The sequence below is a fragment of the Trypanosoma cruzi genome, genomic scaffold (genome assembly GCF_000209065.1).
Source record: "Trypanosoma cruzi strain CL Brener 1047053516667 genomic scaffold, whole genome shotgun sequence".
Classification (NCBI taxonomy): Eukaryota; Euglenozoa; class Kinetoplastea; order Trypanosomatida; family Trypanosomatidae; genus Trypanosoma; species Trypanosoma cruzi.
In genome coordinates, this window is record NW_001849478.1 from 104,307 (window position 1) to 116,893 (window position 12,587).

The 12,587-nt window shown below is 62.6% G+C and overlaps 2 protein-coding genes across 2 annotated transcripts, besides 1 other annotated feature; both read right to left on the reverse strand.

The window, feature by feature from the left end:
- Tc00.1047053510201.50 (dispersed gene family protein 1 (DGF-1), putative) lies at window positions 1-10,449 on the reverse strand (the record flags this gene model as incomplete). Its single annotated transcript, XM_809128.1, has 1 exon — window positions 1-10,449. The coding sequence occupies one exon, from the start codon at window positions 10,447-10,449 to the stop codon at window positions 1-3; it is 10,449 nt and encodes a 3,482-aa protein (XP_814221.1).
- Window positions 1-12,587: part of a sequence feature (areas not merged during assembly with more than two copies in the genome that could not be assigned to a particular haplotype) that runs on past the window's edge.
- On the reverse strand, window positions 11,116-12,204 carry Tc00.1047053510201.70 (uncharacterized protein; the record flags this gene model as incomplete). Its single annotated transcript, XM_809129.1, has 1 exon — window positions 11,116-12,204. One exon carries the CDS (start codon window positions 12,202-12,204, stop codon window positions 11,116-11,118), a length of 1,089 nt encoding a protein of 362 aa, XP_814222.1.

Sequence of the window (12,587 nt, forward strand, 5' to 3'; positions counted from 1 at the left end):
TCAAATGGCGGCGTAATTGATCATACGGCTCGCACTGGATGAACGGTCGAGCGGGCTCTGTGCGTTTGAGCGGGTGTCACCGGCCATAGGCTGCGATGGCGGCGCGGGTGGTTGGTACGACGACGCAACGGTGGTGCCTGTGGCGTACGACGATGACGCCATTTCGTGCGGCTTCTGCGTCTCCTCGTCGCTCTCCTCGTCATCGCGCAGCAGCGCCTCCAGCCCTCCACGCCGCGGCTCGCGCAGCTCCTGCCAGTGGCGGTCCTCCATGTACCACACAACGACACTGTACACAGTGACCGCAAGCAGCACGGCGGTCAGCAGCAGCACGATAGCCGCGTACGCCCCCGCACCGCCATCGCTCGGCGCAAGGTGGTTGGCCGCGCTGACCAGGCACAGCACAGCAAGGAGCACAAAGCTCGCCGTGTGCATCGCCGTCAGGAAGGCCGAGCGCATCACGTTCATGAAGGCAACCACGCCCGCGCCCGCAAGCAGCACAGCCGCCATGCAGAAGTACTGGACGTGGCAGCCTCCCACGGGCGAGTGCACAGCCGCAATCAGGCACACCACACACAGCACCGACAGCTGGAACACACACCAGTACACGTGGCTGCCCCTCATGTTCGTCAGCATGCCGCCATACATCCGCTGCTGCGCCGCGGGGTACCAATACCCGACGGGGTACAGCAGGCGCCCGTGCAGCGGCTTCCTCGAAAACTGCCAGTACCTCTCGAAGCTCGCGCCCGTGTGGCGGGCAATCAAGTAGCACACGCCAGCAGGGAATGCCGCACCGTACAGCACACCAACAACACCAATCACGCGGTGCTGCACGCGGGCGCCGGGCATCGCCAGTGAAAGAACGGAGCCAAAGAAGATGCCGAGGTGCATCGCGTGAGCCACAACGTACGTCAGGCTCGGGAAGCGCATCGCCGCCCACGCACTCGCCGCGTCCACGCCGCGCCACCGCTGGAAGGCCGCCGTCACACCGCAGTGCACGCACCCGAACACAGCGGCGAGCAGCGCGTTGCCCACCACCATCCACAGCGGGTCACGGGCAGCGAACACCGACAGGAAGTACGGCAGCGCAACGGTGCTCGCACGCTCCTGCGCCGAGGCGCATGGCATCCTCGCAAACACGCCGAGCGCCTGCATCTCCAGGATGGAGCCCAGCCCGCCGGTCACCACCACCGCAACAGCCGCCGCACACGCAACAACGCCGGTGATCGCTGAGAGGGCACTGGCAGCGGCGGGCAGCGTGTCTGACCTGATCGTGAAGGACCCAAGCAGCACACCCTTGCAGCCGCCGGACACCGCCGCAGCGTCGCAGCGAATGACTATCGTCTCGTCAAAAGCAATGAAGTAACCGCGGTGCACGGGCACAGTCAGCTCCAGGACGGTGGACGGATTCGTCGCGTTGCGCACCCACGTCGCGTTGCGCAGCATCGCTCCCCACGGACCGCCAAACCCACTCGGCTGTGCCGTCGACACAGGCACAAAGCTCAGATGCGTGCCGAGCTGCGGGTCGCTCGCCCACCGAAACGGCGGCGGCAGCGCCACCATCAGCCGTATCGCGACGGCGCTCCCACCGCCGCGGATGTCGTTCTGCGTCAGGCTCCCACCATCCGCCGTCGTCGTCACGGCGAGCGTCGGGCACGCCACGTCGCTCCACCACAGCGTGCTGCTCACCGATGCCGTCGGGGTCCGCGTGGGCGACAGCGCCACCGTTTCCGTCACCTGCAGGGTCTCCGTCGGCCCGTACTGCGTCGGACTGTAGCGCGTCGCGCTCAGGCTTGGCGTCCACGTTGGCGTCAGGCTGCGCGTCTCCGTCAGCGTCGCCGTGTGGCTCAGCGGCGGCCTAAAGAGCGTGCGGTTGCACCCGTCCACGTGCGGCAGGTACACCGGCAGGCAGTCGCGCCCGTACCCGCCCTCAGCACAGCGGCAGCCGCACGACGCAGACATCGCCCTCGTCGCAGCAGCAAAGCAGTGCACGTCGGCGTCGCACACGCCACACGCCACAGGACGGAATTCCCCGATGATGCCGGCGGACCTGTAGTCCATCGGCCGCAGCACCTGCCCGTTGAGCGTCAGGCACCCCACAACAAACCTTCGGCCGGCGCCCCCAAGCGCAACGGTGCCGTCCATCACAACGGGCCCGCTGCCAGTGTTCCCGTGGAGCGTCAGCGTGCTCTGCACAAGTTCCGCACTGCGCGGGTACGACGGTACCGACAGGAGCCTGCCGCTGATGCTGTTGCCGCGCACCGACAGCCACGACCCGGACACAAACGACGCCGACCCCCGCAGCACCAGCAGCGCGCCATCGGTCAGCGCACCGGCGTTTTCGTTCACTACGACGGCGGACGCGTTGGCCTCCACACCGCTGTCGAACACCAACCCATGCGCGGCGTACACCTGGCTCCCCGACACGCGCAGCACAGCGCCCCCCGACGCAACCACGCGCGCAGTCGCGTACAATCCAACGTCGCCACCGAGCACAGCCGCGTCCAGCGCGACACCGCCACCGACAAGCTCCAGCACAGCGCCGTCCACCGCCACCGTCCGCCCACCAGTCATCACGGTCACGAGGGCCACGCCGGACACAACCAGCACGGACCGCACGAGCCGCAGGCCCGACAGCACCAGCACCGGTGCGTACGACGAGGACCGCGAGCCGGGAAGATACACAAGCGGCGTCGACGTCGCGGCAACCAGCAGGGAGTCCGTCACCGTCAGCACGGACCCCGCGGGGAACGTGCCGGTCAGCACAAGCGCACCGTTCAGCGCCTCCACATCGCACACCGACAGCTCCACCGGCCCGCTCTCGTCGCTCCCCGCCGCTCCCGCACCGCACAACGCTCCTCCGCCCATCACGTACAGTACAGCGCCGTTACGCAGCGACACGTTCTGCACAACGATCCGCACGCCGTCCCGCGCCATCCACGGCACGTAGAGCACAGGACTCACGCCGTCCAGCACAACGTGGCGCAGCGTCACCTCGCTCGCTCCAGCAGGCACGACGAACACTGACCGCACCGCCACGCTCTCGCGGAAGAGCACACTCGACGCAGTGCCCACAGCGGGCGGCAGTGTAGGAGCTCCCACAGGCACGCACGCCTCGCCGTACCCGCCGCTGCCGCACGCGCACACGCACAAACCGTTCGTCATGCTCGCAGAGGCCGTCCTGGGCGCGTAGCAGTGCGTGTCCCTGTCGCAGTCGTCGCACCCAACAACGTCGATGCTCCCAGCGTCGCCAAAACCAGCCGCTGCGTACTCCTCCGCCGTCGACAGGACACGGCCACCAGCGTCGTTGCACGCCACCCTCACATGCGCCCCAGCCGCAAGCGACAGGCTCAGCGAGACCATCCGAGGCAGCAGCGCTCGGTTGCGCACAAAGCTCAGCGTGCTCCCAGCAGCGGTCACGGCGCCAGCGGCGTAGAGCATCTCCCTCGAGACACCGTCGTGCACGTTGCCCTTCGCCAGTAGCATCGACCCTCCGACCAGACTCACCGTCGAATAAAACGCCACCGCGTATTCCTCCGTCGACAAGAATTCGCTCCGCACAAGCGCCACAGCGGAGCCCGACACGCTCACAGCCCCACGCACAGACACCGCGTGCTTGCACAGCAGGAAGCCGCTGTCAACAAACGCCACCACGGAGCCGCCACTGGCAGCAACACCGCCCTCCACCGACACGCACAGCCCCAGCGCCGTCTGCACCGACAGCCCGTCCACGTACAGCGCACCGCGCGACGACAGCGCCACGCCGCCAACCACCAACACGCCAACAGCGTCGCGGAACACAGCCGCCACATGCGTGCGCGCGATGGTCAGCACGCTCCCCGTCAGATTCACGCTGTGCAACACGAGGCACGCGGAGGCGGCGCCAAGGTCGTAGGCGCCGCGGTACGCAACACGCTTCTCCGCGATCAGCACCGAGTCCACCACAGTGATGCGCGAGCCCGGCGGAAATCGGTTCGCCACCAGCACGCCGCCGCCAGAACGCGACTCAAGCCCGCTGATCAACACATCGGCGCGCTCGCCAGCAGGCGGGTCGGACAGCCACCCGACAACGTACAGGCTCGCTCCGCCCACAAACGTGCAGTTCGCCAGCGTCACGTTGCGCACGCTCCCTGACATCGACGCCACGTCCACCACGACGTCCGCCGCAAAGGTCACGCCAACGTAGCACACCACCGACGTCCCGAAACCGGCGTTCACCACTTCATCCACACGCACGTCCCGCACGCACAAGTCGGCGCCGTCGGTGCTCGGCGGCTCGGGAACAGCGACGGGCAGGCACGCATCGCCGTGGCCGCCCTCCGCACAAGCGCAAGCGCAGCCATCACTCGAGGCCGTCGTCGTGTACGAGGGGAAGCACGAAGCCGCGAGGGTGCATGGGTCGCTGCAGGTCAGAATGGTGGCATTGTACACGGACGGAATAACGTATTTCGCTTCCTCCTCGCCGTTCACGGTGTTGCACGCAGCCACAATCGCTCCGTTTGTGTTATCGCGGGACCCCGTGGATATCCGCAGCACTGTTGGCGTGACCCTGCGGGACATGAAACGGTTGCCAGACACAGACACCGTGGAGTCGCGGAGATTCACCGTGGGGTCAAAAACAGTTAGGGCTTCCGATGGGGACATGTGGCAGAGGTTGCCGCTCACCTGCAGCCAGGAGTTGTAGTAGATGTAGGAGAATTCGCTTAAAAAAAACACAACCGAGCTTCCCTGCATGTCGTTGCCCTGAAACACAACCGCTGACCGTGACTCCACACGTAATGCCAAAATTAGTAATAAAAAGTACCTCACCGGCCTCGACACAACGTTGCCTCGGATCACCACGGCAGAGTTGTTCAGTACACTTAGTGATGAGGATTGGCTAGACCCTTCAATATTTATCAGCGTACTGTCATCGCCATCCATATGAAACGTGTTGCCCACCACCGCAAACACGGAGTGCCACGACACGCTCAGCGCAGACCTGAAAGCATAAATGGCGCTTGACGATGCCGTCACGCTCTGAAACACATTGCCACTCAGCACCACCGCGGAGTTGTTGCTGATCACCAGTCCATTCATCGCAACGCATGACTGGTTCCATATGTCCAAACACGGCCGAGGGATCAGCCTCGTGACAGTAAAGTGGTTCCCGCTGATCGTGATGTTCGTGTGCGGTGGAAACACACCCTCCGGGATGAGCAGCGCGTCACTAAATGTGTTGCCGGTGACAACAATGTTCAGCGACCCCACAGCGGCGTACGCGTTGCCCAACAGCAACAGCACGGCGCCGTCCCTCCACGTGCATCCATCGAATGTGACATTCGCCACGTCGCCCGTCATCGCCCCAATCAGCACCGTCAGGCTCATGCCGCCCCCACTGAACGTCACGTTGCGGTAGCACAGCCACGACAGCCCGCCGCCCACAGCCTGCGCAACCTCGGGGTACACCATGTCGCTGATGCACTCACCAACCGGCGGTGGCAGCGGTGTGGGCGGCACTGGAGGCAGCGGTGGCGGTGGCGGGCCAGCAGGCACAGGCGCCGGGACACACACATCGCCGTGCCCTCCAGCAGCGCACTGGCACTTGCAGTCAATGGCCGCCGTCGTCAGCGGGGCAAAGCAGTCGCCCTCCTTCGTGCACTCCCCGCACGCGGCAACCGTCGTCACGTTGTTAATGCCGTGGAGCTCCAGTTCAGCCGCCGTCGTCACCTCACGTCCCGCAACCGTCAGACACCCAGCAACGAAACGGTAACCGGCCTCAATCCGCTTCAGCAAGGATACCGACAACCCCGTCGAGCCCATCCTGCAGCCCGTCAGCGTCACAGCACTGCTGCTGTCAATGGTCACAAATGCGGACTCAGTGTCGTAGAACATCGCACCCACCTCCACGTCGTTGTCGCGCCAATCCAACCAGCTTGACTGTTGAACAGTCCACAAGTCATCGTTATAGATGGCGTAGCGAGCAGAACCGCTGTTCCCCACCACGCGCAGCACGCTGTGATCCGACACGCTGAATCCTTGGTGCTGATACAGCAGGCTTACCCCGGAGAACATCGTATTGTTGAGTAGTGCAAAAACGGAGTGGTCACTCACACTGAGACTGTGCAAATAGAACACGTGTATGTATCCCTCAAAGCTGCAGTACCGCACGTACAGCGAGCTGCCATCCACCAGCTTGATTGCCACTGTCGAGTACAAACCAAAAGCACCGTACCTCGTTGCATGCGTTTTGACGTTGCTCACCAACAGCGTTGACGCACTCAAAACAACATTCCACAACATCACCACGCTCAGCATGTTGTTCACAGTGTCCAAAAACTGAACTGTAGAGGACTGTACCGCATCAACCTCCGTGATGGCGATGTCGCAGCGCTGCGGGAGGGCGAGTAAAAAAGCAACAACAGAGGACCGCATCACCGTCTGGCTCACGCGGATCAGGACGCCGGACGACTCGACCGCCTCAACACCCCCAACAAACTGCAGCGCGGCACCCTCACGAAATGTGCACCCGGTGATCGTGATGTTGATGGGGAGATGCAGCGGCATGCTGTTGAGGAAGAACGTCAGCACAGAACGCCTGCCGCTGAATGTCACGCCCACGTAGCAGTGGTGCGTCTTCCACATCTTCAGCGTGAGGTTCGTCAGCGTCTCGTTCACCACGCAGCTCGTGTCGCCGTCGACGGCTCTCTCCGTTACGGGAGGCACAACCGCGTCGGGCACCTCGAGGGGAAGACAAGATGCGCCATGCCAACCGTCCTTGCAGCTGCACGAGCACGAGCTGCGGTCCACCGACTCCGTCCCGGGCATGTAGCACGCCGCGTCATCGTTGCATGTGCCACACCTGAAAAGCACCACGTCCTCCGGAAACACATAGTCGTAGGACACCTCCTCATTACCCTTCAGGTTGCACCCCACCACAAACCGCGCGGGTAAAGCAACAATCCTGTTCGATTTAGAAAGCTTGGCAAAGAGTGCGCTTCCTTCCACCTGACGGTTGTGCGCAAGCGCCACGGTGGTGCCGCTGCCCGACAGCTGAAGTTTTTGCCAGGAATACGGAATAGTTAATACTGAGGCTGCACCCACGTTGTTGCCCTCCACACGCCACTGCGCACTACCCTCGAGTGTCACCGAGCCAGACAAATACACCAGCGCGGAATCAAAAATTTCTGTCCTGCCGACAAAGGCGCAGTCCGCCACTCGCAGCAGCCCCGCAGACCTCACGGTGGTATCCCCAAAAAGATAAACGCCGTTAGCCGAGCTCATCGTGTTGTCCTCAATGTCAAAGTAGCCGCCGTTTCTCACAGCAACAGAAGTAACGCAAACAGATGATTCCACACCCTCATCGTCCTCCGCTGTGCTCAGCGTATTTCCCTTCACAATAATCCCACCACCATCAACAACAACAACACTGGAGAAATAGACCGCATACCTACTCCCCTCAATTGTGTTTTTAATTAGAATCAGTGACGAGATTGCCCCGGGGTAAAAATCCAAAAATAAAATGGCGTGGTTCGACGTCGTCACAAGCGTACTGCCCGCCACCAGTATCTGGGAGCTCACGCCAAAATGGCCCTGAAACACCAACTCGCCAGAATCCAGCATCGAGGAGACCACGTTCACGTGCACGCGTGCACCACTCCCCTTGATCGACAGGCCCATGAGGACGCACTGCAGCACCGTGATGTTGAGTGTCTGTTGTGACGCGTCAAAATACGACAGATCCAGCACAATCGCGGCAGTGAAGGTCACGTTGACGAAGCACAGACCACGCACACCGGGATCAGGATAGTCAACGGAGCTGATGCTGCCACCGTGCACGCAGCGGACCTCCGTGTCCTTCGCGTCGGGGGGCGGAAGCGGCCCAAGACAGTCCGGAACCGCAGCTGGCAGACAAGTGTCACCGTAGCCGCCAGCAGCACACACGCACTCACAGCCGCTGATGCTGCTCGTCCTCGCAGCGAAGCACACGGCGCCCACGGTGCACGCGCCGCAGTCCAACACCGTCACGGGTGCTCCAATATTGAGGTCGACTCCGTAATTCGTCACAGGAGAGCACCTTGCCGCGTTGCACACGCCGTAGATGATCGGGTGCGCGTCGGATGGTGGTGACCAGTTGCTTGTCATACTTACAATGGTTGACGAGTACGAGCCGTACGTGAAGTTGTTGTCAAGTATCGACCACACACTCCGATCGCGGAACGCCACGCTGCTTTCCTTGACTATGTACACAACGTAGGCGGTGCGGAACTCGCTGTCGCGGTGCACCAGCCAGCTGCCGCCGGTCACAGTCAGCGTGGTTGCCATGAGCATGGCAAAGCCAAGACGGAAAGTGCTGGACACAATCTGCAGCACGCTGCCGCCATCCACAACAACATCCTTGAACACACACGCGGCTTTGCCGTATTCGGTGCTCGGCACACTCCACAAGCTGTTCTGTATGGAGAACACGGAGCCGCCACCAACACGCAGGTCCGACGCAAGAGCATACATCACGTGCATCTGCGAATTGACGGCGCAGTTGTCCATGAAGAAAACGCTGGACAGGTTCACGCCGAGGCCGCGCTCCACGAGGATCGCAGCGCACGAGCCCCCGCCACACACCAGCGTCGACCGCGTCATGACAAGCCGCGTCGACAGAAGCCGGACGCCGTCGAGGGCAAGCGTGGGGCCGTACCGGGATCCTGCGTGGCCAGTGGTCGTCGGCACGTACTGCGACCTGCCAACCGTCGCGCGCAGCGTTGAGTTCGCCAGCAGCACACTCGAGTGCAGCGGCATCGCGCCACGCAGCACAATCGTGCCCTCCAGCGAAGTCACGTTCGTCATGTTGACGAGGGCGTGGGGCATCAGGCGCGCCGTGCTCTCGCTGAGGCCGCCAATCCGCAGCTGCGCACCGCCCACGAGCACGCAGTGGCGCAGCGTCACGTTCAGCGCGTCAGCGAACGCGTCCATCGAGCGCAGGTCCACCGCCACAGTGATCGGCCCGCTGAACACCACCGAGTCGAAGCACGCCGTCGCACGCCCGCCGCCAACCGTCACGGACTCCGTCAGCATCACGCCACTCACGCAGTCCTCCGCACCGCCACCACTCCCGCCGGGCCTCGCAACCGGCACGTCGAACGGCAGGCACGCCTCGCCCACACCGCCGTCGCGGCAGCCGCACACGCAGTCAGAGAACGACGCCGTCAGCGCATCAAAGCACGCCAGCGCTGCCGCACAGCCGTCGCACGGCACCACGCTCACGGAGGACAGGCCGGCCAAGCGGTAGTCGCCGCCGCTCTGCAGCACACGGCCGCCAGCACGGTTGCACTGCACCGACACGACGCCGCTCGTGATCGCCAGCCCGGAGACAAGCGTCGCGCCGGTGGCAGCGCAGCGCGCAATCGACACCGCACCGCCGCTCAGCGTCACCCCCGACAGCGACGCCACCGACGACGCCTCGCCCACCGCCCACACGTCGTGCAGGTCCAGCCACCCGCCGGCTCCGACCGTCCCACCGTCGCAGCGCACCAGCGACGACGCAACAGACCCCTCGACGCCCACGAAGCGCAGCACCGAATCAACCACCGCAAGGCGCTCGCCAAGCACAATGCCGCCGCCGCTGCTCACAGCCGACACGTTCGTCAAGGAGAACACCGAGTGGCCCCACAGAGTGAGACGCGACGAGGACGACACATGCAACGCGGAAGCGGTCGAACCGCCCGACGCCTCCAGCAACACGCCGTCAAGCACCACCGCGCTCGACAGCAGGTCCACACCGCCGCCAACGTACACCGCAGACCCGCCCGCCTGCAACGACCTCAGCACAGTGTTGCTCACACGCAGCTGCGTCTGCAACAGCGACGTCGCATGCAGCACAAGCGGCGACGCCACCGCATCCGTCAGCCCGCTCAGTTGGGAGTAGCGCATCGGTCCCGCCGTCACAATCGTCGAGTCACGGACCGTCACGTTCGTGTGTGCCGGCAGGTTGTGCACAAACACAAGCGAGCAGTAGCCGCCGGACAGCCCGCTCACGCTCACCTCCAGGCTCCGGTCACTCGCCGGCTCGCCGCTGTAGCCCCGCACGTAGATCTGCGCACCGCCGTCGCACACGCAGTTCCTCAGTTCGATGCGCAGCGCGCCGGGAAGCATCGCCGCCACGTCGAACACCACAGCCACGCCGTTCGTGATGTACACGCCGTCCATCAGCACCGTATCCATAGCGCGGCCAACCGTGATGGCTCTGTCCACCGTGCCGCCCCGCAGTCGCAACACCACCGCATGCACCGCGGGCATCCACGCAGCAGCAGCAACCAGCGCCAACACAACGAGCAGCGCCACACGCACAGCCGCAATGGCCCTGCGCTGCACACGGTGCCGGCTGCGCGGACACGCACCCACCGCAGACCGCATCCACCGACCCAGACAAGTACCAACAAGGCTGTTGTGGTGTGTCGCACTCGCCCCGTCGACCATAACTCCTGCCTAGCAAATCCCTTCCTACAGATGGCGAATCCAGTGACACGATTCCGCCAGATCGTTATACTAATACTGCTAAACCTAATACTGCGAGTAATCCCTAACGCCTTGAAACGATAGTTGTGCTGGCCAAGCAAAAGTATCTCTAACTGCACGCTCAGAAAAGAATAAGAGGCAGCAACAACAACAGTAACCAAACACAGTGGCACGCAGAGGCATCCGGTCATACACAATAACCTTCATAGTACAGCCGCCGACACAAAGCAGCACAGACGCAATCAAGTCAGTGACACCATCGCCCTCCCACCGCCCATACAACCCCGTACAACCACCGTGCCGAGTGGCGGAATCCCCGCAAAAAGCCACATGACCACTGGCACCGCTCCTGTTACCGAATAACTGCATCACATGGCGGTCCCGATGCCGTGCACGACACACAAGAGCCGAGGCAGACCACGTGGCAGCGTTAGGACCGCCAGCCATTAAGCGCGTCCGAAAGGTTGTTGGTGTTGGTGGTGCGTAAGTGGAGTGGAGAGCTCGCCGGTTGCCAGCAGTCAAAGCATCGTTTCTCGTTCACGCGAGTCGGCATTGCGCAGCAATCAGCGGCAACATGCGCGCACGACATACACAACAGAAGAAACAAATAAAGAGGCACGGCGGCACTCAAACACGGGGAAAAAGGTCCACATCGATTTTGCATTCCAATTGGCTCACAGACATCCGGATGGTGGTCGCGCCGCTGCTCTGCGGTGCGTGTGGCGTGTGACTGCAGTGGACAGAGAGGATGATGAGAGGGGTGGGAGACGCAGTGCGGCCCTCATCCATCTCGGTTAACTGTGACACCGGTGACGTCCTCCCGTCACATCGCCTGCAGCAAAGACCGTCGCCGTTAGCAGCGGTCGGTGCCTTCCCTCTCCCACTGGGGCGCAACTCCACCAACGCAGTCGCTCGCCTCCTCCCCCACCAACACAACGAGGGAGCAGCGGCAAAAGATGAGACACGCACGGCAAGCGCGCAGTCGCAGAGCCCCACTGCTGCCGCCATGGCCAAACAAGGTCGGCTGCAGGGCGCGAAAAGAAGGGCAAACACCCCATCAAACGCTTTGGCACCACGTGGAAGCACCGCAACCGACACACGAGGCGAAGCGCCGTGAAGCAGGCACCAAAACCAAAGCTCCCACAACAAATTCATCGTTAAGCAAAAGAAAACATTATGCGAGCGCAGAAAAATTTCACACAAACTGAAAAACAACAATGACGGTGCAGAGGCAATAAATGGTCGTGGTGCGCAGCAGCCGTGGCACCGCGTCCTTCCCTCATCTAACAGCACCGCACCGCAACGCACCGTGAGGACAGCCTGCAATGACGACGATTGAGTAGCACACACAAAGCGGCATAAACCTTTCATCCCGCACTCGCTCAAGTTTACGCCCTCAGTATGTACTGCCAACAACACAGGGAAGGACACGGAAGGGGACTGTCCTGTCCATCCTCCTTCTGCCCACAACAGATCCTCCCCACCCTCCTCCTCGCCACGCCCTGGGTGCCGCGAAACGCCGTCAAGCAGAGCCACGTGTGTGGAAGCCCCCAATGCGCGGGGCGAGGCTGGCAGCCACCCACGCTCACTCTCCCGCACACATATCCTTTCCCGCAGCTTTTCCACACACAAGGGCAAAGACATGGAAAAGAAAAGCCCGCCGCACAACGCATGCAGAAGCACCGCCATCCACGTCGCACCGCAAGAAAGAGCCATGCGCACCGCACACCCATGGCGGCAACGAGAGGGACGGGATGCATCCAAGTCCACAGCGCAGTCCTTCACTTCTCCCCTCCCCGACGGATTGGCACCCACACTCACAGTGAGGCACGGCGCACACCATCCGCTCTCCTCCGAGTGCACTCAGCAGGCCGGCGCCCAGTCACCCTCGTGCCATCGCAATGGGAACAAAAACAATCGTCGTCGCGGACTATCAGTGTCTCTAGCAGGAAAAAAGAAATGAGGACATGTCAACAGCACGGCCAGCAGTGGGACACTCAACGGGACGCGGAGACACTCAGCGACAGTGAACAAAGCAAAAAAAAAAAAAAACGTAGTGATTTACCAAAAACAAAAAAAAAAGGTGAGAGTCCAGAAGA